At 35.4% G+C, this 26,863-nt stretch overlaps 3 protein-coding genes, 1 long non-coding RNA gene and 7 other non-coding genes across 12 annotated transcripts; 9 read left to right on the forward strand and 2 right to left on the reverse strand.

Annotated features, from left to right (window-relative positions):
* Nucleotides 1-16: 16 nt before the first annotated feature.
* On the forward strand, nt 17-113 carry LOC125579657. Its single transcript, XR_007317717.1, has one exon. It is a non-coding gene; the product is annotated as a small nucleolar RNA Z223 (small nucleolar RNA).
* A 73-nt stretch (nt 114-186) lies between these two features.
* On the forward strand, nt 187-302 carry LOC125579665. Its single transcript, XR_007317724.1, has one exon. It is a non-coding gene; the product is annotated as a small nucleolar RNA Z278 (small nucleolar RNA).
* A 118-nt stretch (nt 303-420) lies between these two features.
* Nucleotides 421-531, forward strand: LOC125579682. Its single transcript, XR_007317739.1, has one exon. It is a non-coding gene; the product is annotated as a small nucleolar RNA snoR97 (small nucleolar RNA).
* Nucleotides 532-765: 234 nt separating this feature from the next.
* On the forward strand, nt 766-909 carry LOC125579700. Its single transcript, XR_007317755.1, has one exon. It is a non-coding gene; the product is annotated as a small nucleolar RNA snoR134 (small nucleolar RNA).
* A 65-nt stretch (nt 910-974) lies between these two features.
* On the forward strand, nt 975-1,063 carry LOC125579697. The gene has a single exon (XR_007317752.1). It is a non-coding gene; the product is annotated as a small nucleolar RNA U36a (small nucleolar RNA).
* Nucleotides 1,064-1,540: 477 nt separating this feature from the next.
* Nucleotides 1,541-1,656, forward strand: LOC125579668. The gene has a single exon (XR_007317727.1). It is a non-coding gene; the product is annotated as a small nucleolar RNA Z278 (small nucleolar RNA).
* Nucleotides 1,657-1,740: 84 nt separating this feature from the next.
* Nucleotides 1,741-1,850, forward strand: LOC125579680. Its single transcript, XR_007317737.1, has one exon. It is a non-coding gene; the product is annotated as a small nucleolar RNA snoR97 (small nucleolar RNA).
* A 12,098-nt stretch (nt 1,851-13,948) lies between these two features.
* Nucleotides 13,949-15,396, forward strand: LOC111215353. Its single transcript, XR_007317359.1, has 4 exons — nt 13,949-14,176; nt 14,490-14,568; nt 14,704-14,992; nt 15,108-15,396. It is a non-coding gene; the product is annotated as an uncharacterized LOC111215353 (long non-coding RNA).
* A 2,267-nt stretch (nt 15,397-17,663) lies between these two features.
* Nucleotides 17,664-19,731, reverse strand: LOC106370950 (vacuolar protein sorting-associated protein 2 homolog 3). Its single transcript, XM_013810955.3, has 11 exons — nt 19,516-19,731; nt 19,235-19,279; nt 19,107-19,141; nt 18,972-19,022; nt 18,774-18,878; nt 18,615-18,686; nt 18,450-18,521; nt 18,283-18,363; nt 18,156-18,191; nt 17,987-18,045; nt 17,664-17,909 (listed from the first exon to the last, which is right to left on the reverse strand). The coding sequence occupies exons 1-11, from the start codon at nt 19,547-19,549 to the stop codon at nt 17,864-17,866; spliced, it is 636 nt and encodes a 211-aa protein (XP_013666409.1). The 5' UTR covers nt 19,550-19,731; the 3' UTR covers nt 17,664-17,863.
* Nucleotides 19,732-21,923: 2,192 nt separating this feature from the next.
* LOC106370949 (G-box-binding factor 4) lies at nt 21,924-23,155 on the forward strand. The gene has a single exon (XM_013810954.3). The coding sequence runs from the start codon at nt 22,089-22,091 to the stop codon at nt 22,980-22,982; it is 894 nt and encodes a 297-aa protein (XP_013666408.1). The 5' UTR covers nt 21,924-22,088; the 3' UTR covers nt 22,983-23,155.
* Nucleotides 23,156-23,368: 213 nt separating this feature from the next.
* LOC106370797 (CRIB domain-containing protein RIC8) lies at nt 23,369-25,733 on the reverse strand. 2 transcript variants are annotated; one of them, XM_013810781.3, is made up of 4 exons: nt 24,951-25,733; nt 24,722-24,828; nt 24,547-24,628; nt 23,369-24,451 (listed from the first exon to the last, which is right to left on the reverse strand). In XM_013810781.3, the coding sequence occupies exons 1-4, from the start codon at nt 25,009-25,011 to the stop codon at nt 24,129-24,131; spliced, it is 573 nt and encodes a 190-aa protein (XP_013666235.1). In that variant the 5' UTR covers nt 25,012-25,733; the 3' UTR covers nt 23,369-24,128. The 2 variants fall into 2 exon arrangements, with proteins under 2 accessions (XP_013666235.1, XP_048599355.1); XM_048743398.1 differs by lacking the exon at nt 24,951-25,733 and having other exon boundaries at nt 24,722-24,895.
* Between the last annotated feature and the right edge of the window lie 1,130 nt (nt 25,734-26,863).

Consider the following 26,863-nt stretch of genomic DNA (forward strand, 5'->3'; position numbering starts at 1 on the left):
CTATTACAATGTACAGTTTTGGCAGTGATGACTAATTTATAACAGCTTGATACGCCAGTTCTGCTTCAGATAATTCTTGACTGAAAAAGCTGTTTTCATTGTCTGAGCCTGTTTTTGTATCTCTGTATCTCTTTGGTGTTTGTCTTTTTAAAATACTGTATTTTTTCTTGTTTTCAAATTGGAAATGTCGATGAGGATCTAATCCGATTCTGTGAGGTGCAGTGGAGCCGAGACCCTGTTTACAGGGAGAACCCCTTGGCAGAAGCTGCAATTTCTTTGAATTCAATGGATTTTACTGAGACTTTCCATTGGTAATCATCCGTTTGGTTTTACTTGATTTCTAAGATATGAAAACTTGGTTTCATTGTTAAATTATACAATGATAACATCTGTTTCCTGAGTTTAAACTATACACTTGCGCTTGTATATGGTGCTTGTAGTCTGAAAAAACTCAGAAATTGTCAGTGTTCTCATCAGCTTTGTCTCTTTATCTAATTATGAGACTTCGAGTTAAACAAGAACACTACATTTGCAATTTTCTGTCTGCTTTGGAACTTATCTAACCCGATTCACCATTGAAGTTTTTGGTTGAGAAAGAGTGAACATATATAATTACAATGCAACACTGTATTAAACTTTACCAGTGACCTTGTTGCATAGTGCCTCACCTATTTTTTCCAATAATGGTTGCCTTTGATCATTAGCTGACTTTTTTGACTTGATACAATAGTGGTTGTGTTTGATCATTAGCTGACTTAAATAGTTTTGCAGGAGCCTCCCGGGCTAATCTGAATACAAAAACTTGAGGAAGTAAGCCCCAAAGCTCCTGCTAGATTTTGTTTTGCCGTTTGTGTTGCAGGTTTGCCTTGACTCTCTAGGCTTTCTTGTGTCAAAAAAGCGGCTAAATCTCTCATTTGGAATTGTTGTGATTGTTAATTGTTGATAGAAACTACTTAGGCGATGTGTTTTCTTACTGGCTATGATTATAAACTTGCCCGCGCTTCTGAGATTGGTTTCAATGAAGCATATACGGTAAAAACTGATAAGATCATAACAAGAGTCATGGCATCGTGGGATCATCTCCACTTGTATACGAGAACATTAGTTTAGTGGGCAGTTATTTAGTTGACATGTTCTTGTGTATTTAAGTTACCTATGTTTTGTTTAATGGGATATGAAAAGAAAATTGAAGTAACTTGTGTTTTGTTCTATTTAGTTTGTTCTTTCACAAACTCTCTTAGCTTTGAGGAGGGGCCTTAATTGGCATCAAAGCAAACTTGTGTTCTAAGGTATCAAAGGGCTTGATTAAGTTCACTCCTAACAAAAACATGGTTGACTTTCTTAATATGAGCCAGGTTTCTTCTCCATGTTTTGATTTCTCAGCTTTAAAAGTATTTATTTTTGGGCAGTGATGAATAATTTATAACAGCGTGATATCTGCTTCAGATAATCCTTTATTGAAAAAGCTGGTCTCATTGTCTGATCCAGTTCTATCTTTAAACAAAGTGTGTGTGTGTGTGTGTTTAATCTATTTTGGAATGTCGATGAGGATGTAATCTAACTGAATGAGGTGCAGTGGAGCTGAGACCCTGTTTACAGGGAGAACCCCTTGGCATAAGCTGCAATTTCTTTGAATTCTACGGATTTTACTGAGACTTTCCATTAATACTCATCCTTTTTGGTTTTATTGATTTATAAGATATGAAGAACTTGGTTTTGAGTTTAAACTATACACTTGCACTTTTATATGTGGCATGTAGTCTGAAAAAACTCATAAATTGCTAGTGTTCTCATCAGCTTCGTCTCTCGCTCTAATTATGAGACTGGAGTTAAACAAGAACTCTACATTGTTCTCTTAAGATGAAATACATTAGTTTGCTTTGTTGTTTTGTATGCCTTGTAACTTTTCTAACCTGTTTTGATGTCTTAAGATAGTGATATACTTAAATATTGGATTGATTATCGTTTGAGGTTTAGGGACAATGTCTTTTAGGAAACGTTGGGTTGAGTTTTGGTTATTTATTGACTTGAACACACCGCTCATTCACTGCTCCCTACTTTGATTAGTCCATCTTTTTTAATTAGACGTAAGAAACAAGTCATCTTCTATAAACAAATTGATATATACAAGCATTATAACGAGCTCAAGTCGCCAGTTAGACTTTACAACCAAACTATGGCCGTGGCTCTTATGGCGACTTTGGAAGGCTAGAAACTTGCTTGTCTTTGAAAATAGGCAGGTAACGGCTCAGGAGGTGATCACGTTGGCCGTACAAGATGCAAAGGAATGGCAATCAGCTCAAGATGTAGTTGCTTTATTGGCACGTAACCTCTCGGCAGGGCCCCCGGCGCCACCATCTTTCGAGAATGAGAAGCTAGTGTGCTATGTTGACGCAGCTTGGGATGCATCTACACGGAACTGTGGCTTTGCAGGAATATTCAAAGGGAGAGAGCAAGGTATGATCCAGAGCTTTAAAGACTCAAGGAGGTATGTGGAGTCAGCTCTGATTGCTGAAGCTCTGGCGGTTCGGAAGGCGGTTCTGGAAGCATTCATGTCCAATGTGGACTCCCTGTTGGTGTTATCTGACTCACAGACGTTGGTGAAGCTACTCAAGACTAAGGGTTCTAGGACGGAACTTAATAATATCCTCACCGATATTTACTACTTTGGCAGCCGGTTAAAGGCATGCTCTTTTTATCACATTTCTTGTTTATTTAACGTTGAGGCCGACTCAGTGGCAAAGTCGTGTTGGGAAAGTTAGCGGATAATATTTTCTTCGAGAGGTTAAGATGGAATGTAGACGGTTTTTGTTTGAGATAACCTTCGTATTTTAGGAAAGGGATTTTTCTACTAAAGCTTGTGTTTGGAGATTTCTTGGAGACTTTTAGAACTTTTGCTGAAATGTTTTCTCTCTATTATTTTTCTTGATTCTTGATGATTACAAGAGAACTAAACACCCCTATTTATACTAGTGAGGGGTATGTACAAGCTACTTCTAGAACTTTCTTTTGATCTTATCCTAAACACATTCTACACACTTCTTCTTCTTCTACACAATTCTTCTTCTATACTTCTCCACCTTTTTCTAGATGTTCTTCTTCTTGGGCTCTTGGATCATAACTTGATTAGTTATTATTCTTGGGCTAATGAGGGAAAACCCAACAAATCTCCCCCTTCCCGATTTAGCCCGAAACCGTTGCCATCCCCGTGCCTTTGCAGCAATTTTCAAACTTCTTAAGCGGTAATACCTTGGTCATAAAATCTGACCAGTTTTCATCTGTGTGTACCTTGTTGAGATGTATGAGCTTCTCTTCAAGAACTTCTCGGATCCAATGATGCCGAATGTCGATGTGCTTCGAGCGGGAGTGAAACGTTGGGTTCTTTGCTAGGTGAATAGCACTTTGGTTGTCACATAACAAGTTGTACTTGTCTTGCTTCACTCCTAATTCATGTAAGAAGTTCTTCATCCATAGCATCTCTTTGCACGCTTCCGTTGCTGCGATATACTCTGCTTCCGTGGTAGATAAGGCAACACACTTTTGTAGCTTCGACTGCCATGAAACAGCTCCCCCTGCAAAGGTAGTTACAAATCCTGATGTGGATTTTCTTGAATCTTTATCACCAGCCCAATCTGCATCGGTGTAACCGTTCAACTCCAATTTTCCATTGCCAAAACATAGACACTTCTTCGTTGTACCTCGTAGATAGCGTAGGATCCACTTAACTGCTTTCCAATGCTCCTTTCCTGGATTCGCTAGAAAGCGACTCACAACTCCTACAGCATAGGCAATGTCGGGTCTGGTGCACACCATAGCATACATGAGACTGCCCACGGCTGATGCATATGGGGTAGTCTTCATTTCCTCTTTCTCCTTCTCACTTGTTGGACTTTGTTTTGAACTTAGCTTGAAATGTCCACCAAGTGGAGTGCTCACCGGCTTTGCTTTGTGCATGTTGAATCTCTCCAACACTCTTTCAACATATCGTTCTTGAGACAGCCATAAAAGCTTCTTTGGTCTATCCCGAGTGATCTTCATTCCAAGAATCTGTCTCGCTTGCCCCAGATCTTTCATCGCAAAACACCTTCCCAAATCTTTCTTCAATGCGGCTATCTTGTTGCGATCTTGGCCAACAATTAACATATCGTCAACATAGAGCAATAATATGAGAAAGTCGCCGCTTTCATACTTCTTTATGAAAACGCAATGATCATTTTTGGTTTTCTTGAAGTTGTGATCCACCATGAAGGAGTCAAACTTCTTGTACCATTGTCTTGGGGCTTGCTTGAGGCCGTAAAGACTCTTCTTTAATCGGCACACCAAGTCTTCTTTTCCTGGAACCTTGAATCCTTCAGGTTGCTCCATATAGATCTCCTCCTCGAGTTCACCGTGTAGGAAGGCCGTCTTGACATCGAGTTGTTCAATCTCCAAGTCTAGAACCGCTGCTAGACCAAGAACCACTCGGATAGAGGACATCTTCACTACTGGAGAGAATATTTCTTCAAAATCTATGCCTTTCTTCTGGTTGAATCCTTTCACAACCAATCGGGCTTTGTATCTTGGATTTGAGCTTCTCTCCTCATACTTCAACCTGTACACCCACTTGTTCTTCAAGGCTCTCTTTCCTTTTGGTAGCTTTACCAGCTCGTAAGTGTGATTATCATGCAAGGATTGCATTTCATCTTGCATGGCTTCAACCCACTCATCTTTATGAGTGTCTCCTATGGCTTCTTCATAGCTTTGAGGCTCCCCCTCATCTGTAAGATTGACGTACTCATCTCGATAGTATCTTATAGATGGTCTTGTCTCTCTTCCAGACCTTCTTGGCTCATGTTCTTCCTCTGGCTCCACTTGATCTTCTTCTTCACCTTCATCACCATTCGGATCCATGATGGGATCCCCTTCGCCATCATCTCCAATCACTTGTTCATGATTTTGGGACTTATAAGAATCTTCATTCCTTACAACCCTTAGCTTTGGTTTCTTTAATTTGTTGATGTCTTCGATTGTTTGATCTTCGAAGAAAACAACATCTCTGCTCCGGATAACTTTTCTGTTAACTGGATCCCAAAGCCGATAGCCGAAATCATCTCTTGGTGACCCAAGATAGATGCACTCTTTAGTCTTGGAGTCTAGCTTGGCTCGTTCATCCTTAGGGATATGGACGAACGCTCTGCACCCAAACACCTTCAAATGGTTGTAAGAGATCTTCTTACCCGACCAAACTTCCTCCGGGACATTACCTTCCAAAGGAACTGATGGTGTGAGATTTATGACGTCCACTGCAGTCTTTATGGCTTCTCCCCAAAATGGCTTGGGTAGTTTAGCGTGAGAGAGCATGCACCGAACTCTTTCTGTGATCGTTCGATTCATTCTTTCAGCTAGCCCATTCAGTTGCGGCGTCTTTGGTGGTGTCTTCTCCATTCTGATTCCATGAGCTTTGCAAAACGCTTCAAAGGGACCTCGATACTCTCCACCATTGTCAGATCGAACACACTTGAGTTTTTGACCCGTACTTCGTTCTGCTTGGGCTACAAACTCCTTGAAAGCGTCGAGAACTTGATCTTTTGTTTTCAAAAGATGTATCCACACCTTTCTTGAATGGTCATCAATAAAGGTGACGAAATATGATGCACCTCCATTGGATTTCTCGGACATGGAACATACGTCAGTATGCACAAGATCAAGAATATGCTTTCTTCTCATAGGCGTAGACGATCTTCGGAAAGCGACTCTATGTTGTTTTCCGGCTAAGCAATCATGACATGGTGAGAGAGAGAGACCTTTCATATCGGGATGAAGTTTCTTGCGAGAAAGTATGTTTAAACCTTTCTCACTTATATGCCCGAGTCTTCGGTGCCATATATTCATGTCATCACTTGCGACATTTACTTCTTCCTTGCAAAGCTTGGCTTGAGTCACATATAATGAGCCTTCTTTACTTCCTCGAGCCATGATCAAACTTCCTTTGGTTAGCTTCCATTTGCCACTGCCAAAGTGGCTATCGAAACCGGCATCATCAAGCTTCCCGGTTGATATGAGATTGAGTCGAATGTCGGGAACATGCCTTACATCCTTGAGAACTATCTTACATCCTGTGTTTGATGTAAGAATAACATCCCCCTTTCCAACGATCTTGCTTCTTCCTTGATTTCCCATTTGAACATTACCAAAGTCACCACTTTGGTAGGTTGTGAAGAAGCTTCCATGAGGGGTGACGTGAAAAGAAGCACCAGAATCAACGATCCATGAACTATCATCAAAGCTAAGATTACATTCTCCAATGAGATATAATTCTTCGCTCTGGTCTTCCACAATGGTGGTAGTCTTGTCTTCATGCTTCTTTGTAGGATTGAACCGGTCTGGTTTGATATTACCGGTTTGTTTGTCTTTCTTGAAAAACCGACATTCCGACTTCATGTGACCCGGCTTGCCGCAATAATAGCAGGTAACTCTTGGACGTGACTTGGATCTTCCTCGAGATTGGTCTCGTCCTCTGCTTCTGTTGTGACCACGAGTCTCTTCTCTACCCCGTCTATCAACAATGTTAGCTTCTGAATAAGAGCTCGAACCTCGCTCCTTCCTGCGAACTTCTTCATTTAGAAGGCTATCAGTGACGGTGTCCATGGTAAGCTTTCCCTCCGGTGCTGAATTGCTTAGAGTGACAACTAGTGTGTCCCAACTCTCCGGTAGTGAACTAAGGAGTAAAAGGGCTTGCATTTCGTCTTCAACCTTCATATCAACTTTGTTAAGTTGATTTACGATCCCCTTGAAATTGTTCAAGTGCTCCATCATGCTCTGGCCATCCTTGTACTCTAACTTTACCAACCGTCGAACAAGAAGAGCTTTGTTTCGAGGTGTTTTCTTTTGAATCATGGATTCAAGTTTTGTCCATAATTCAAAAGCATTTGTGTAGGTAGAGACATGTTCAAAGAGAGATCGGTCGACATACTTGCGTATTACGGCAACCGCTTTTCTATTAAGAATCTCCCATGCTTTATCATCCTTTCCTTCCGGCTTATCCTTCATGATGATGGGCTCATGCAAATCTTTGCAATAAAGATGATCTTCCATCATCGGTTTCCAATAAGAGAAGTTGTCCGTCGTGAGCTTGAACATATCACCTTCAAAGGTAACGGTGGCCTCCATCTTCACTTCTTCAAAGATAACCGGTAACTTAGCTCTGATACCAGTTGTTGGGAAAGTTAGCGGATAATATTTTCTTCGAGAGGTTAAGATGGAATGTAGACGGTTTTTGTTTGAGATAACCTTCGTATTTTAGGAAAGGGATTTTTCTACTAAAGCTTGTGTTTGGAGATTTCTTGGAGACTTTTAGAACTTTTGCTGAAATGTTTTCTCTCTATTATTTTTCTTGATTCTTGATGATTACAAGAGAACTAAACACCCCTATTTATACTAGTGAGGGGTATGTACAAGCTACTTCTAGAACTTTCTTTTGATCTTATCCTAAACACATTCTACACACTTCTTCTTCTTCTACACAATTCTTCTTCTATACTTCTCCACCTTTTTCTAGATGTTCTTCTTCTTGGGCTCTTGGATTATAACTTGATTAGTTATTATTCTTGGGCTAATGAGGGAAAACCCAACAAGTCGGTGCTTGTATCTGTAAACTCATCCCTCCCTATTGAAGGTTAAATTTTTCTTTATGCAATGAAATCGTAGTTTGACCAAAAAAAAAAAAGACTTTACAACCAAACAATCTTAATATTCAAACCAAAGAAATATAAGTTGGATTCAAATACTAAAAATACAAGTTCAAATTATCAATAAATGTCTCCAGTTTTTGTAGCTGTTGTTGAGTCAAGCTTCCGTCCGTATTATGCGTAATCGAGTCGTGTTCTTTCTCTACCCTTATCTATATACAATCTGGAGATTCTTCTAAATAACTATTCTCACTTTCTGTTTCTTTTCACTCTATTTTTCTTATATTAGCCCTAATTTGTAAGATGGAATACATTATGTAATCTAATTATATAACCGGTTGTTTAGTTAGCTAATTAACCCTAATGATCATGTATTGATAAATCCGTTTTAAATTATACGTAAGAGAACCAGTCAGTAGATATTGATACAAACACTAAAACGAGTTCTATAATCACTAGATATTGATACAAACACTAAAACGAGTTCTATAATCACCAGTTAGACCTAAGAAACAAACATTAAAACCAATAGAATAAAAGCTGATATAAAACAAACATTTAAACGAGTTCAAGTCTCCATTATAACCGGAAATAAAATCAACTAATAAAGGAGTTACATACAAATATCAAGAACTATATTCAGCGTATCAATCTTTAGGCATGACTTGATCCGCATGTACTCCCGAGTCTTGAGGTTGAGGAACTGGTTCCAGCAGTTTTAATATCTCTTCTTGCACTTCTTGTTCTTCTTGTTGAGTCATGCTTACCTCCATATTTTGCAAAATCAAACCAACCTCTGGGCCACCAAAATCACAACGTAAATCATCCCACTCAGGATCTAGGAGAAGACTCTGTAGATCTATATGCTGTAGCTCTTGCTGATATTGTTGTTTGATGTCGCCATGTTCTTTCTCTACCATCATCATGTCATTCTGATTGGCAAAACCAGCTTCTTGTTTCGGTAAGACGTTGGTATTGTTGTGATGGTTGTCGTTGCTCTGAGGAGGAGGAGGCATGACTTCCGAGTCTTGAGCTTGGGGAACCGGTTCCAGCAGTTTTAATAGCTCTGGCGCAATCGGTCCATCCTCTGAGCCATCAAAACCAAAATCATCCGAAAGGAGATAGCTCAGTAGATCTTTTATCAGTTGCTCTTGATCTTGTTTGACGTCGCAATGTTCTTTCTCTACCATCATCTTCATGTCGTTATGATTAGCAAAACCAGCTTCTCGTTGCTCTTGGTTCGGTAAGACGGTGTTGTTGTTGTAGCTCTCCACCTGAGATGGGACAAGAGGACGCTGTCCATGGTTGTTGTTGCTCTGAGGAGGAGGAGGCATGACTTCCGAGTCTTGAGCTTGGGGAACCGGTTCCAGCAGTTTTAATAGCTCTGGCGCAATCGGTCCATCCTCTGGGCCATCAAAACCAAAATCATCCGAAAGGAGATAGCTCAGTAGATCTTTTATATGTTGCTCTTGATCTTGTTTGACGTCGCCATGTTCTTTCTCTACCATCATCTTCATGTCGTTATGATTAGCAAAACCAGCTTCTCGTTGCTCTTGGTTCGGTAAGACGGTGTTGTTGTTCTCCACCTGAGATGGGACAAAATTAGTATCCCACGAGAGACACGGTTCTTGGTTGACATTGCTCTGAAGAGTGGGTGGATCTTCTTGCTCTTTCCCTTCGTCTAGAATTTTCAAGAGTTCATCAATGTCAATCGTAAGATTATCATCAAAATCAATATCATCCAATGGATGAGGTTCTTGGTTGTCGTTGCTCTGCTGCAAAGGAGGAAGGAGAAGAGGATCTGGTGAATCTTGTTGTTGATTGACGTCGCTGCCTTGGTTAAAACTTGGCATGAGTCCATAGCCAGTCATATCACCCTCTGCGTTATGATAAGCAATATCTCCCAATGGATAATGTTCTTGGTTAACGTTGGTTTGAAAAGGAGGATGTAGAAGATTAAGTGAATCTTCTTGGTCTTGTTGTTGTTGCTGATGTTGATTGAAGTCGCCACGGCCATTCGGATAAACAACATCTTCCAATAGATTCTGTCTTTGGTTGTGGTTGCTCCGCAGATGACGATCTACAAGAATAAATGAATCTTCTTGCTCTTCTGGTTGTTGCTGAGGTTGATTGACGTCGCCACCTTTGCAATCTTGCATAGCAGAACCAGCTTCTTGCTGCTCTTGGTTTGGTAAGACTACGTCGTTGTTGTCGTTTTTCACATGATCAACCTGATGAGCAGTAGGGACATGGGGTTTGAATCTCTCGTCACTATGAAGTAGTCTGACATGACACAAGACCAAATCATGGAACTCATCACCATTCCTGTGAAGGGAATACTCATCCATGTGCCAGTCAGTCTTCTCCTTCTCTAACTTCCCAGCCACGTTCTCTTTGAACACTAGTACCCTCTTGTAACCCATCAACTCCTTGTCATTCTTCTTTATTTCTATTATCTTACCTACTGACTTCCACGTGCCCCCTAAGCTATCTCCGTTACTCGGTACCATCCGGCTCACTGACCTGACACCTCTTATCTTCCTCGGAACAAAATAGTACCATTCGTTTCTACTATACAGAGGGTTCGTGTCGTGATGGAGAAGCCACGGCGCGTCTCCGTAGACGTTCAACGTTTTGATGAAACCGCTTATGTTCTTCTCCACCTTGTTCTTAAGATGAAGCTTCACCAACCCCAACTCCGTTGGTTGAAATCGCGAACCACGCGGATACGTACGCATAGTTATGACAAATAACAAGAACCAAGGAAAGGAATCAATCTGTGCTCTTTGTTTCTGTTTTCTTTTGCTGAGAATGAGTTTCAGGGAGTAGGGGAATCAGTATATATAATTACATGCAGTTTCCATTTTTTTTTAATGTCGGTTTAAGTAAATATTTTTTTTCATTATATCAGATACCTCTATCATATTTTATATTGGTTAATTATAATGTTCACCTTAATGAATTAAATTTATTATTAAAATATTATTATTAATTACTTTTATTTAACTTTTTATTAATAGTTGTTTCCAAATCAACTTATTATCAAAAAGGCAATATCTTTATAGATATGTATATTTAATTTTTATATAAAACATTTATTTAATAAAAACGAATTTCCTTTTATAAAACTCAAAACGAATTTTCTATATAAATTTTTGTTATTCAAATCATTTAAATAATAAAAACGATTTTATGTAAATCAAAATAAATATAATATAAAAAGATAATATCTTTAGTATAAAAATTATATCTAAACACTATAATTTAAGAAAAACTAATTGTTTTCTATTATATATCAAAAATATATTATCCAAAAGGAAATATATTTAATATATAAATAAATTTCTATTTCTCTTATATGTACAACATGTTTTTTAATGAATAAAAAAATCCTAAATCACGCTGGTTAAATCAGTTTTCTTATGATATTAAATATCTAATATCTCATTAATAAAATAAATATATCAAATTAGTCAGAAATATCTTAATTTTAAGATATTAGAAATATATATATATGGATGTTCATATCTCTATATAAATAAACAACTTATTCTTTCAAGTTTAAATCATCAACACAAATATTTCAATATCTAAAATTCCACCTTATTCATAAAAATCATATTTTACTCTGCAAAAAACCACATTCACCATTTTTGTTATAGAAATCTATTCGTCGTTGACTAAAAAATCAAAGTGAATATCATAAAGTAACTGTATAATAGAAGAAGATTTCAAAAGCTTAGTTGGCTACACATTTTATCAAGTCAACAGTTATAACATGTAACAAAGTCATCTAAATTTTTTAATATTTATAATGTTTTCTACTCCGTCTAAAATAAGATTTTAGTTTAGAATGTGGTGCATATAATTTTTACTTAGTATTGTCTTCACAAGTTAGTTTTCTTAAACATTAAGTAGATTTAACTGAGTTTATGTTAATGTAGAACTTTTAAATGTAAAGTCAAAGTTTAAATAATGCAATTTTAGACTGGTCTTAAACAACATTTTTCATTTTTGGAATTTTATTAGTCATAAATTTTATAAGTGATTTGTGAAATTTCAAAAATTCAAAAACTCCAATATAAACCCAAAAACAAAATATGAAATTATAATTAAAATAACCATATAGATAATAAAAACTAATTGCACTAAATTAAAATCAAACTAGAATTTTAGAAACAAATGTCATTGCAAAGTTGAATATTCTTCAAAATCAAGCATATTTAAAACATCACAACTTAGTAACTCACAAAAATATGTAAGACTAAACTAAACAAAATTAAATATTAATAACTATTGCAATTTAGTTTTTTTCGTAAATATCCATTTCCGCGTGAGTCACCTAGTTGTAATATATTATTTAACTAGCATTATCTTAATTATTGTTATCGTGTTTTCTCTTTTGACATATTGTTATTGTACTTTCTTATTTTATTGTTTATTATATTTTTATTTATCTAACATGATTATCATTTTTTTATTTGTCTTACAACCCTAATTATCTTTTTTTTTTAATTGTGAACATGATTTTATTTATTTTGCTTTTCTAATAATCAAACTATTTGAGATTTATGGTGCACAATATTTGTTTACTGAAAACAAAGCATACATAGACCAAAAACACATTTTTGGACATGAAAAGATTAAGGATGCTTTTCGGGAAAAAATGTCATTTAAATCATCAACTTTTAAATTTAAGTGAAATAAAGCAACAACTTTTTCATAAACAAAAAAAAACGCTCAAATTTTGTTGATGTACCATTTTAGTCATAAGCTTTCATTAATCATACCATTTTAGATCTATCGTTTATGGTTGACTAACAGTAAGCCTAAAATGGATTTTAAAGTTGATGATTTTTTTGGCACAAATAGAAATCAACACTTTTTCTAAAATATTTGATTTTAAATAATTAAAAAATATAACATTAATACTTAAATTATAAAATAATAAATAATTCAAACTAAAAAGGAGTTTTTTCATTTTCTCAAAGTAAAATTTCTATAAATTTAATGTATCTTCTAAACTATTTAGTTATAAAATGATTATGAAAAACTTTTATAATTATTTTACGATCAATTTTTGTAACTATTTATATATTCCTATTTGGATTATATATTATAATTTTATTGTCAAAATTTGTTTTAGTGAAATGTTAATTCAACTTTTGATTCCCAAACAAAAAGAGTTATTGGTATGTATTCTTCATGATTATTTATGTTAATAATACAGATATTCAAAAAACAATTTCTATAAATGTGTTTCAAGATTCCTTCTGCATTAATTTTCTGTTTCTGAAAAATTCCTCTACTATTAATTTTATTCTTCTAAGATTAAAAAAAATTAACATCTTACAAAAAAATTAAAATTTTGAAAACAAATTGTGAAACATAATCGAATTAAGACTGTATAAATAATTACAAAAAGTTACATAACTGTCGTAAATAATTATAATTTTTTGATAATTATTTAGCTAATGATATATTAACTAAATATTTTAGACTATAAATGAAAATTATATAAATTTTATTTTGAAGAAAATAATGAAATTTATTCTTTTATTTATTCAATATTTATATTTATAAAAAATATTTACTAAATTATTTATTCTAAAACTTAACATCTATTTTTTTTTAGAAAAATGTTGATTTATACTTTTTGCCAAGAAAATCATCAATTTTAAAAGTCATTTAAAGTCTACTGTTGGTCAACTATAAATGTTGACTAACGATATGACTAAAAAAATATGGTCAATGAAAGTTTATGATTAAAATGGCTTGTCAAACAAAAGTCGACTGTTTTTTGTTTGTTCACGACAAAATTGGTGATTTATTTCAACCAAAATTAAAAGTTTGATGATTTAAAACACATCTTTTTCGTTTTTGTTTTGTTTTGTTTGATATTAAAACTATACACTTGCACTTTTTTATATATGGTGCTTGTAGTCTAACATTGTTCTTTAATTAGGTCATCTCCATCACCACTCTATAATTTACTCCAAATATGTAGTGGAAAATGGAGTATGAACAAACAATAAAAAATCACTCCATTTATAGAGTAATCATATTTTTGTTTCTTTATTATTCTATTTTCCACTCTATTTTGCAGTAAATTATGGAGTGGAGATGGAGATGGTCTTAGAAGATTTCTTATTTCTTGGTTTTGCTGTCTTCTTTTGAAACTCTCCTACACTGTAAATCAAATCTCATCACAAGATGGTATCATCATTCAACCATTTTTCTGTTGTTTTGGTTGATGTTTTCACAAAGGAACAATGATATCTATTATTATAAAGATATGTTTCTCTCCTTCTGGTTGAGACACGTCATCAATTCGGTGAAGGAGAGTGCGACACCTGTCCTTCCTTTCAAAACGTCGCGTTTGATTTCGAAATTAACAAGGTCTCCTTTTGGAGTCTCCGCCGTCCCAAGAAAAGTTCTCCACTCCACACACACGATATCGTTGAATGCAATCCCTTTACTTCCTTTCCCAGAATTTTGACTATAAAAACGTATGTCCCAACCCCTGGATTTCATCAGTCTTATCCTCTCAAGCATTAGGTTTTCAGAAAACTCAGTGATAACAATGATTTCGATTTTGGTTTCTGGGAAATAGTTTCAATTTTGATTTTGTTTGTTAACTTGGTTTACATTTTTTCATGTATAGATTGCGGATTTTATTTATTCCATAGTTTTTGTGTATCGGTGATGATTTAGATTTTGATTTGTTGATTTTGTTTCAGTTTGTTGATCTCTCTGAGTTATGTCACCAAACTGAAAAGTACTGTGAGTGAAAAGAAGTGAATTCATTCTTGGGTTTTGCAGATCTTCGTGCTACCACATCCTTTGATCAAACACTGGATCTTTGTCCTGAGAAATGACCAAACTCATTCTCCTATTTTCAGTGAGTATATCTAATTTTGATTTCAGGGTTTGTGCAGATTCAACCACTGTTAGGTTCTGCTATTGAGTTTAAAAACAAGTATTCAGGAACATGTTTTCGAAGTTTCATCTGGTCTTGACTCTCTTTTCTTTGAAGAATGTCAGATCCTTGCACATGTGAAACAAGTCGTGAAAGTTGACTTTGGGAGGAACATCAGCGGGTTGTTTAGGCACACGCTATAACCGTTGGGAAGCGTACCAGAACCAGCTGGGGTTGTGTCCGTCAGCTCAGCCGTAGTCTTAGTCCTAACATGATTGTCTAGAGGCCCGAGTAGCTTAACTTAAGTGATGTTAAAAAAAGTGAAGCTGATTATCAGCCGTTGTCATCTCAGCTAAGCATTTGTTCAGGGGCAAGCGTTACAAAGGTCAACAATGGCACACAATTGGTGAGTGCAACTAAGTTTACTTCAAGTCAGTTCCACGATCTCTGCATATAAGGATTTGATGACAAAGTGGAAACTCATAATTTCATCTCCTTTGCGTTGACCATTTTCGAAACAGAACCTTCTGGCCATGGTGAATGCACAAATCCATCTCTCCGAAATGAAGCCAGGGCGTAGCAAGCAGGTTGTGTTCACACGTCTGCTTTGGTTTTGGGGGTCTAGAATGTTAAGAAAGGAGGAAAGCTAATTGGGTTGACATGGTGTATGTTGCAGAAAAGGTTAGTAACAGATCTTTTGTTTCTTATGTATCTATAAATGTAAAAGTGGTGTTTGTCTTAAACAAAAGAATTGTATTTGTAATAAATGTTTTGGATATCCGATTGGGGTAAGAATTTTTGAGACTCTGATCTGATGGCTTAAAATTGATCTGGGCGAAGAGCAGGATTCTGCTTACTTAAGATCCAAATTAATAAATCAAAACATAGTATTTTGTTGCAAGTGTTAAAGCAAGTTTCAGTCCACTGTATGCTACCTTAACTTCATTGTTTATAAGCAGTAGTCATACAAGAACCTTCAAGTTATTCATAAACGCGAAAAAACAAAACATCATCATCAAGCAAAAGAATATCAATTTATGAGACATACTAATCAGTTTTTATCTCAGGGAGTTGAAGAGTTTCACTTTGTCTAAATTTCTCAAGAGTAAAAATCTTTCTGTCAGAGAGTCATGAAAAGCCTTTGCATGTAGAAACAAGGATCGTATCTACAGCCAGTAGTTATGTCGGTATTCTAATGTATATTGTTAAAGCTACAGAGAAACAATGATCACGTTCATGCCTCACAACTCGACCAATATTCAAATTTATTAAAAAGTTCACATTTTTTTCATGTTAATACTTCCACATCCCAAGATTCTAAGAAAAAAAAAAGGAATTCTAAAGCAGTTTCTAATAATGCAAACACAATGCTACCAGTAGTTAAATTTTGTTCAATGTGTGGAATATTAAACTAAACCATGTTCATTGTTCAATACCAAATCTAATAAGTAGTTAAATGACAGCTGAAACATTTTAGAAACTACAAAATAGTTATGAAAATAAATAAATTTAATAGAAACACTACTTATGAAAGTTGATGTTAATTTCAATTTAGACAAAAATAAAACAAAAAGTATTTTTATTAAATAAAAACTATAATAAAAAATAATAATTAAAATAATAAATGTCACATATATATTTTATAATAAATAAAATAAATTATATATCAGAAATATAAATAGATATCAAACATTAAACTAAATAATATAATATCCCGCGAAAGAAATCTGAGCTGAGTTTATACTATAGGCACAAAAACTCTGGGAAGCAAAAACACGAGAGCTCAAAATAAACTTATATTTAAATTTCTTAATATGTTGTAATCAATCAAAATTAAACTACAACCAAGATTTTTAAAAAATATACAAAAAATATATGAAATATTAAATTTAAATTTAAATCTATGTAGTAAAGCGTATGTTAGAATATCTTATAAAACTTTTAGGCCTTCATCACCATTTGCAACTATATATAGAAAAACAATGCCAAACTTCAATACATTTTATTATGTATATAAACTGCATAAAAATGTCAAAGAAAGTATATAGAAAATGACTTTGAAACAATCAAAATATGAATTAATAATTTAGAATGGTTTGGTTTGTACCAAGTTTTTTTTTGTATAAAAAATCCTATAGATTGCTTCCGTGTGCGATAGGGTTACGTGGATTTTGGTTTGGACTACAGTCTAAGAGAAATCAAAAGTATATTCAAAAACAAAAGTATAAAAGTTAGAAAAATATAAGCCAAAGTAACCAAAAGAATTTCACACAAAAGAAACAAAGAAAGGTCAAAAAAGAGCAACTGCTAATAATGTCAATTACTAACATTCTCCAAAAAAACTATATTAACTTTGACAAATAATTTCTCTAAATAAAAACTCCATTCTACACTGTTTTATAAACCCTCACAAAAATGGTATTAGAAAACTCGATCTCATTTTCTTTTGATCGAATCCGATTAATTTATGTATTTTATAGTGTTATAAAACTTAAAACATTATAAAAGCTTACAATTCGGGATTAACACAACAATGATACTAAGAAATTGATCATTTTTAATTATATAATTGAAATTTGCTGTAGGCAACATAATCATATTCACATCCAACTTAACATAAAAAAATTTTACAAAAAATTATATTTTAAAAAAAAAAATGATCCATCAAAAATAAAAATAAAGAATTTTAATTAGACATATGCGAAAATGATATAAAAATATGTTCTCATTATTAAAAAAAACATAACAAAAAAATAAAGATAATAACTAAAATAGTATAAAATCATAAAATATAATTGACAACAAATAAAAACAAAAATAAGTTAAAAAAATAAACGAACATCAAACGTTAAGTAAAATGTATATAATATCTCTTCTCACCGAAATTTTTCTAAAAGACAATATATATCTCTTTCAAATGTAAGCCTAAAACACAAATCATAAAACCATACAAAAATAAAAATATAGATCACAAATAAAGTATATCCCGCCCGTAGGGCGGACCTACCCTAGTATTATTAAAAGCTTTAATAGAATTAGAAGCAAACAACCAATCAAACTTTTTTTGGCGCGCACAATAAACTGTTTGAAGAAAACAATATCAAAGAGGTTTTGTACATTGCTTATGGGAAAAAGGTTCAAAGAAAAATATAGCCACTAGCATTAGTTTAGTTGTTCATAGATATCCACAAACAAACTGTAGAAGAAACATTGAAATGTAATGAATATTTTGGTCTGAAACGTTTTCTTCAAGGTCACGGCACTTGTTTCTTTGTTTCTATCTAAGCGCCGCCAACCGCTTCTCCAGATCATCCATTTCAGAACTGCGCAGAAACAATCAGATGGTTTGACTTAGATGCTGACAAAATCACATACGATTTATGGTGGATAGATACCATACCTGCTGCTCACATCTTCTGCATTCTTTCTACCAATTTTACCTTTTGGAGCAGATGATAACTGCAAACGGATCAAAACATAGTCAGACAATCAATCAATCGATCAATCAATCATATCACAGTGAAGCTATCAAGAGAAGGAACCAATGAACAAGATGTTTTAAAACAAACCTGTGAGGCGACATCAATGCCGATTTCATCAAGAACCTAACAAGCAAAACATAAAAAAACCTCGTTAACAAACCTCTGAAACAGTCCATATTTTTAGAAACTCAAACGGTTGGTATTGAATTTGTACCTGGTTGGTCAAGTCCTCTGTTTCGTCTTCAGCTTCGTCATTGTCTAAAGCATCATCTATGGAGTCAGACATCATCTCAGTCTGAACAACCACACACATTAGTTAGAATAGTTATCTTTGACTGTGGCATCACAGTATTACAGAAAAGATGGATAGTTACAACTTACAGTCATGTCCATTTGCGCAGACTGCTTTTGGAATTCTCTCATAACCTTAGCCTGTTTAGCTGGATCCATATTCTGGAAACATCAGAAAAAACATCTTATTTAGATTATAGAAACAAATTCTAAACACAAATTTAATTAATTAGTGTTAGAAAAAAGGAATCAGACCTTGCTCATAGCTGCCATTGCCTTAGTGGCACCTTGTATTCCTGCAGCAACCGACGTGTGTGCGTGCATAGCCTAACACAGCCAAATTGAAAATATATCCATAAAAAAGAAGATGCATAATTTTTAGAATGAAAGGAGAGAAGTTTGAATTCAGCAGACCTGTGTATGAGTAGCAATGCCTCGCATTTGAGCTCGGCTACCTTGCAAGTTAGCTATTTGCTGCCTTAGCCGGATCAATTGCCTGGCAAGAATCTTAGTGGCTCCCTACATTAAAAAAACAAACAAAGGGATGTAGAAGAACACACATCAAAACATGGTGCTATTAACAGAGAAGCAATGGTTGGGAGGAAACTCTACCTCATTCCCTGTTTTAGCAGTTCTTTTAATCTCAAGAACGAGCTTTTTCTCCTGTTTTAAAGACACATTATGTCAGAGTTGTTTGTACTTTGAAAAGAAAAAAAGAAAAACTGAATGTAAAAAAAACATTATTACTTCTGATTGCAGAGATGAGATTTCCTTTTCGATTCCTGAAGGAGGAGACAACACGAAAGAAGGAAACTTTCATCAGTTTGAGACGAATATATGTAACACAAGCTATTGATATAAAGACAAGACAATACCTCTAGTAGCTTGAGTCATCTCCCTCTTACTCTCCCTAAGCACTTCTGCATCCAATTCACCAAAAAAACAACAACACATTCAGATTCCATTAATGTCGTTTCATAAACAGGATTCTCGATCTCAGACGAAACCAAATCCAGATTCCAACATACGATCACGATCACGCCATCAGATAAAAAAGTCAACAGCTTTTAACAAACCCAGACGATATCAAATTCCATTTAGGTTTCAATCAATCGGATAAACATGAAACCTAATTTATAAAATTGAGAAATCGAACCTCTGGGATTAGGTTTCTTGGAGAAGATGTTCATGTTTTCCTTCCTCTGTATTATTATTTTTTTAAATCTCCACAGACACTGGGAATTGTTGTTCTCGAAGGGTGGTCTGGTCTGAAAGCTCCACAAACGCGGAGGAGACTTCGACGTGTCAAAAAGGATCTTCTATCTGATCGCACCAAATTTATATTTCCTTATCTGATTACGTTTTATTCTTCTCTTATATATACTCGTAGGGGTGGGCGTTCGGGTACCCGTTCGGGTTCGGGTCGGGTATTTCGGATTTTCGGGTATTTCGGTATAGAGGTCTAGAACCCGTTCGGGTATTTCTGTACTTCGGGTCGGGTTCGGGTATTTTTAGTTCGGATTCGGTTAATTCGGATCGGGTTCGGATATTTAGATTTTGAAAAAAAAAATTAAAATTTTCATTTCTCAAGTTTGTTGTATTTAAAAATATAACTTTTAGTTAACTAATTTTCTATTTTTAAATGATTGAATGGTTAATAGATTTGGACATAACATTTTAAAACTAAAAAGGCATTAATTTAGTTTTTTTTATGTAAGTTTTTGTTAATTTTTGAAATAAAAAACTTGACATGCATTTTAAGTGATTAACAAATCATTTTTTCCGTAATTGTATGTATATCATATGAACTTAAAGTATGTGTAGTATCAATATAAATATTTTATATAAAATGAGAGATATAAACTAGAAATATATGGTTAATTAACATATGTTCGGTTATCTTCGGATATCCATTCGGGTTCGGGTATTATCCGTTCGGGTTCGGGTATCCAATCTCTCCTTATTCAATACCCGTTCGGGTATTTTGCTACTTCGGTTCGGATTTCGGTTCGGGTTTTTCGGATCGGGTTCGTGTGCCACTTCGGATATCGGGTAAAGTGCCCACCCCTATATACTCGGTTTGGTGTTACATTTAACACCGCCGGGAAAGTTATCTCCTGTCCTTCGCCATTTAAGCCCAACATTTAATTGGGCCTCTAAGGCCTGAGCTGTTTTTCTCTGGGACACCTCATAATCTCTGACTTTTCCACAGTCTCACGGACCCAAAAAAACCGAACCAGACCCACTCTCATATTGTGATCAAAAAAAAAAAGACCACTCTCATATATTTCTATATACAAAATCGTCGAATCCAACTGGACCACTTGAATAAGAAAAAAATAATTGTATATATATAATATAACTAAATGTGTATTTATATTTTTTGAATATGTTAAAGGTATCCAAAAATATTTAAAAAAAAAAACTAAATTAGTATAAAAATTTAAACTACCCAAAATTATCCGGATATTTTTATTCTAAATATCCAAAATAATTATTCTAATTATCCTAATTATTTAATATTTTATCTTAAATACTTAATATTTAATTCGAATTATCCAAACTATCCAAACTAACGGAACCAGAGCTAGAGCCAAATGAGAACTATATTTTTTCAGGTTTTCAGTTTCAAGTTTTACTATTTAAACTGAACGGAACTCGAAACTATCCATATAGAACCTAAACCAAAAAATGACGAAAATAGATAAATGGATCCTCTAGTTCCTGATCCAAACTACCCAATACCCAAAATAGAAATCCGCCGGCCTTATATAGTTGGATTGGGCCTATAGTGAAAATTGAGAGTTTGATTTGGAGTTCTGGTTTGATTTTAACTACGAGGTGGGCTTTTTGGGCTGTTCCTATAAAATTTTCTAGTATTAAAATATTTATTACACAAATTAAAATCTGCCTACTCCAATGTACTTTGATCTGTGTCTAGTGGCTTTGTTACTCATCTACAGGCCCTGTTCGGAACTACGCTAGGCGCTAGTCGGGCGGCCGAGTCACGCCTAGCGAGTTAGGAAAAAATCGAGAATTAATCGGGGAGTACGCGGAGTCTAGTTTTTGTACTTTTATTATATGCATATGTTTATATATATCTGCATGTGCATGTATAACAAGAATCTGCTCTCTCCTGGTGGTTTAGTACCTTGTAATTTTGTTACGCAACCCGACTTCGACACCCGGTCAATGCATTGTTTATTTTAGCATTATTAATTCTTCAGGGACAAAGTCCCACATCGGCCAGAAAAGAGAAAGAGGTAAAATCTTGCTTCTATATATAGAGACATACATCCTTGAAAAGTGATAAAGCATTTGGGCTTCTTGTAAAGCTCGAATACTATTATTATAGTTTGGAACTTGGGTTTTTTTAAATATCCAATTGGACTGATTAATCGATAGTAGGACCGATTAATAGGGATTTGGACCGATTAATTGGCTTAATGGGCCGATTAGTCCAGTTCCGATTTTGTGATCCGCCTAGAGTAAAATCGCGGCGGAGAGGGTCCGAGTAGCGAATATGCGGACGCCTAGGCGGCCGCGTTTTTGAACAGAGTCTACAGGTAAGCAAATTTTTGTCGCCACACGTTACATTAAAAAAAACATTTGTATAGCTCACGCGATTATGCACGCGTGGTTGGTTATAATGTATTAATTTAACGCGCGTGTTACACATCACGAGATAAAAAAAAACAAAACATAACCCTAGAAAGATCTCTCCACTTGATGATCTCTTCTCTTCCTTGTCCGAAAAAAAAATCCACTTTCCACAACCAAACTCCGATTGTTTCGCAGTTTTCTATCGAGACAGAGATGGCATCCTTTAAGATGATGTCTTCTTCCACATCCCGAAACTCCGATCTCTCTCGCCGTAACTCCTCCTCCGCCTCGTCTTCTCCCACCGTAAGATCCAACCATCTCAGACGAGATCCTCACGCCGATCACTCCAGGATCAGTTTCGGCTACGGAGGAGGGAACGACGCGACGCTTCACGATTACAATTTCGCGTCTGATTCGTTGGATGTTGATCGGAGCAACGGAGACAGGAACAGTGTTAACGGAGGAGGGAGGAAGAGTGTGGACGACGTCTGGAAAGAGATTGTGTCGGGAGAGAAGAAGACGGTCATGAAGGAGGAGGCGCAAGATGAGTATATGATGACGCTTGAAGACTTCTTAGCGCAAGCAGCGGAGATGGACGGTAATGATGATGAAATCGATGTGAAGATTCCGATGAGTCTCTCCGGTACATTCGATTATCCGATGATGCCTCAGCAGAACAATCAAGTTGAGATGGTTGAAGGATCGACGAGGAGAAAGAGAGGGAGAGTGATGGTGGAGGCGATGGACAAAGCAGCGGCGCAGAGGCAGAAGAGGATGATCAAGAACCGTGAGTCTGCTGCGAGGTCGAGAGAGAGGAAACAGGCTTATCAAGTGGAGCTTGAGACTTTGGCTGCGAAGCTTGAGCGAGAGAACGAGCAGCTTTTGAAAGAGATTGAAGAGAAGACCAGAGAGAGATACAAGAACCTTATGGAGCAGTTGATTCCTGTTGATGATGAGAAACGAAAACCATCTTCGTCGTCGTCGAGGTCGTTAAGCAGGAGCCACTCCTTGGAATGGTAAAGAGAGTTATTTAATTAATGTCTTTTGGTAAGTGGTGAAATAATGATTTGATGTAGTATGGCTTTTGTATGTAAATAAAACATATGGACTTGGTTACTATATAATAAATATGTAATCGATATAGTAACGTGATGGTTATTTGGTTAGTGCTATCTATATAGTTCTTACCTTTATTTTCTCAGGGATGTAGGAGTGGATATTGTTGTGGACCATAATATTTTGATTGGTTGTTCAGAAAAAATGGGAGTGATTAGTGTTAATTAGGCAGGAGCAGAGAGGTATTCGTCTTCTTTAGGCTTCTGGCATCGTTTTAGCATCTTCAGTTTTTGTTCTAGATGCAACACCTGTACCAAAACCATAGGAAACTAATTTTAAGTGATCCTTACTACTTGTTTTGTGGAGTTTACTTTAGCCTCGCGAGGTAACCCTCAGGACTACAGAAAGTATTTTTGAATAGTTCAGTTTGTTGCAATTGTTTCAGCAAACTCTTGTTATGGTAAAACGAACAATGGAACAGTTATAAACCATGCTGATAAGAATATAAGCAAGGAAAAATGGATTCAGGAGCTAATCAACAATAGAACACCTTTAGGTGGAGCTTGCTATCTCTTCTGAGCTGAGATTTTATTTTACATCCTCTGTTTTGCAAATATCAGCCATCCATCTCATAAATTAGTCGAAATTATAAACCATGGAGGAAACGCCACATTAGCACTCAGTTTATTTAGCCGGTCCGGTTGGTTTTGGAATAAATTCGCATGAAGGCAGGTTAAAACTTATTTTAAAATGCCAGTTGACAATGTATTCTCTAGTTCATCATCTTTTAAAGACTTTAACTACACGAATATTTAAAATTTAAATTATTAAAAACCAAAAGTAAACCTTTTAAATAGCGTAAACTTTGTTCTAAAACATCATGAGCAATTGAGCATGATTATATATTTATATCTTTGTGAAATTAGTGATAATAATAACTCAACAGAAATCCACATCCGGACTCAGTTGATCACCTCGGTTGATTATATAATGACAAATCATATTTTTTCTCTACAAAATCCGAAAACCCCATGCAAGCTTGAATGTCCTCTAGTAACCAACCAAAGCTGTATATGATATTTTGAGACCACACTTTTACATTACGTGTCCTTAAAGATCTTCAAAGGAGAGTGATATCAATGATTCTCCATCAGACATTGAACCACTTATAGATTCTGTCTGAGAATCACGTGCTCTCCGCGACGATCGTGTAGATCCACCGTTCACGGAATCTTTAGACTTTTTACGACGAGATCTTACAGAACCATCTTGAGATATACTTGAAGATTCTTTTGATCTTCGTGAAGTTTTTGGATTCCCACTAGAGTTCGAAGAACCACGTCGTGTTCGTTCTTTTGCTGGTGATTCCAAATTGTTCGAACGGTCTCTCGACGATTTTGGATATCTTGGTATATCACGTGATCGAGTTGAATCTGCATGTACGTTAACATCTTCACGTTAAAATGTTCTTACAAAATATTCAGCATATTTATTAAAATGAATTACAAGTAGATATAATTAGATTTACCTTCAGAAATGCAAGAGCCATCCTCCTTGATATTTCCTAGAGGCGACGATGAATATCCACCGGATGCATTGAAATCATTCATCTATATTTAATTTATATATATTATTATGATACTATACGTTGTTATACCAAAATTTATTGAAAATATAGAGGAAAAAAAATAATGTGTAAATACCCAGCTCGGTGAGTTTTGATTGGGAGATCCTCCATCCCAACCAATGTGAGCAACATGTTTTACATCTGTAGGTGTTCCAATTTGCATCTCTGGCTCTTTCTCGTTTTCTGCATTTTGCAATTTCACAAAGCTTAATATACTAATCATTTCAAAAAGTATATTACAAAGATACATTTCTGAGAAGATAGTATATATATATATATTCACATAAAAAGAAAAAATAACTCACCGAAGATTTGAGAAATGTATCTAAGACCCTTGAAGAGACCCTTCATTTTGTAGTTTGACATAAACAAATTGCCAAACCAAATCAAAACAGTTCCTAAGAAAAAGAATGATGAAAAAGCTATTTGTATGCTTATTCTTTTTCTTCTTTTTTCTGAATACTAGAATGAGAGAAATCAAAATCGAAAAGAAATGTGATTATTCTTTTCGACTCGATTAAGAGCGATTGTTTTAGATTTCTTTGAAAGCATTTTGATTTCAAACTCTATGGCCTATACTTTTTGTGCTCCCAAATAAAATGTTGAATCAAGATACTCAGTTATTAACAAAGAAAAAAAGAAGGAAGAGGAGAATGTTAAGAGCTAATTTTCTGGTTTCCAGATATTGTAATAATAACGTGAAGGTGATAAAACAACCAAATAGAAACTAATTCAGTGAACGACATTTTGTTGGAAATGTATTTAAACTTATGAAGCTAATTTTATTGTTCGTTCTGTATTGCAATCTTAATTTGGTAAAACTGTAAAGAGAATCAGCAGCTGTCAATAAAAACAAATCAATTATTGGCTAATAATTGATAAAAATAAAATATGACTTCATATTTAGATTGTTCTGTTTAGGGATGAGGCACTCAAATTTAATAATCTAGAAACTAGAAACGATTAAAAAAAATGCCTGAATGTTGAAGGTAAAATTCGCAAAAACACTAGGCTACATTTCTTGAAAGAACACTATACTATACATATCGTGATATCAGAAATAAACAAAAAATCTGAATCTAAATTGATGTAAGCCATGACGCAAGAAAAGAAAAGAGGTAACAGTTAAAGGTGGCTGTTAAAGTTTTTTTTTTGAAAAAAGGGCTTTCGTATTAAAACATAAACGATTACAAGATAAGACCGAAAGTCTTATAGTTTGAAAAAGTTTTCACGAGACAAGCTTCATGAGCAATTATACCCCAAACCAATGCAACAGAGGAGTAGGTAAAGAAGATAGACCTGTAATGGTATGAAAACATAACCTATTGAGAGGAACCTCGGCCCCGACGATCTCGCTTACCTCTCCCTCGGACTGTCTTCCATTCCATATTATGGTATTTGATAGGAGCCTTCGATTCTCTGCCACCTCTTGTTAAGCTGAACTGTGAAGAAGGCTCAATTTCAACTTCATCAACATCATCTCCAAGCACTGTAAAATGAGGACTCTCAAATGCACAGTGAACAGGTGATGTGATGAAGGCACCAACACCGGATGATCCTAGGGCCACACTGTTGGTAATGTTTGATGGAAAGGACTCCATAATCTGTGTGTCAATAGGAGTAGATTGTGAATCTACTAATGTGGAGGGAATGGTAACTGCCATTAGCATAGTAGCAGGCTTCTTATGTTGTAAATGAGAAGAAGGTGATCGAGTTCCAGATAATGTGTTGCTTGTTTCTTGGTCAAAGTCTGAATGATAAGAGTGATTCGCAGAAGCGCCATGATCAACTACTAGTAGTGGTTGCTGACTGGGCTCAACAATATCTTTATCCTCTAGAACCTTTGGAGTCGTTGGGTTGCCATTTGGTGATGATTTTGCGGTCATTGAATCCCTTTGCTGGAGAATAACATCAATATCCACCACAGGAATGTCAGAGCGATCATCTTTTGTTTTTTGCTGCTGCAGATTTTCCGGCTTAGAAGTCAGAAGGCACCGCTTCTCTTTATGGCCAAGATTTCCACACCTTTCACACTTTGATGGTATCCATGTGTATTCAACCTCAACAAGAAATATACTCCCTTGTTTATCATCAAGTGCAATAATTTTTGGGAAATCTCTATCAAGCTCCATCTCAACTAATACCTTTGCTTCACCCATTGTAGTAGGATCGAGTCGCGGTTTGTGGGTAAGGATGGGTTCACCAAGGCCTGATGCCA

This window comes from Brassica napus, chromosome A10 (assembly GCF_020379485.1).
Source record: "Brassica napus cultivar Da-Ae chromosome A10, Da-Ae, whole genome shotgun sequence".
NCBI lineage: Eukaryota > Viridiplantae > Streptophyta > Magnoliopsida > Brassicales > Brassicaceae > Brassica > Brassica napus.

What these genes read in the sequence shown, in the direction of transcription:
- LOC106370950 (XM_013810955.3), bottom strand. Translation starts at nt 19,549, where the DNA reads ATGAACATCTTCTCCAAGAAACCTAATCCCAGAG. An exon ending in CAGAGGACTTGACCAACCAG is followed by an intron (nt 18,192 to 18,282) that starts GTACAAATTCAA and finishes TTTGCTTGTTAG; the next exon opens with GTTCTTGATGAAATCGGCAT. An exon ending in GCATTGATGTCGCCTCACAG is followed by an intron (nt 18,046 to 18,155) that starts GTTTGTTTTAAA and finishes ATCCGTTTGCAG; the next exon opens with TTATCATCTGCTCCAAAAGG.
- LOC106370949 (XM_013810954.3), top strand. Translation starts at nt 22,089, where the DNA reads ATGATCTCTTCTCTTCCTTGTCCGAAAAAAAAATCCACTTTCCACAAC.
- LOC106370797 (XM_048743398.1), bottom strand. Translation starts at nt 24,895, where the DNA reads ATGTATCTTTGTAATATACTTTTTGAAATGATTAGTATATTAAGCTTT. An exon ending in ATCAAAACTCACCGAGCTGG is followed by an intron (nt 24,629 to 24,721) that starts GTATTTACACAT and finishes AATTAAATATAG; the next exon opens with ATGAATGATTTCAATGCATC. An exon ending in TGGCTCTTGCATTTCTGAAG is followed by an intron (nt 24,452 to 24,546) that starts GTAAATCTAATT and finishes ACGTACATGCAG; the next exon opens with ATTCAACTCGATCACGTGAT.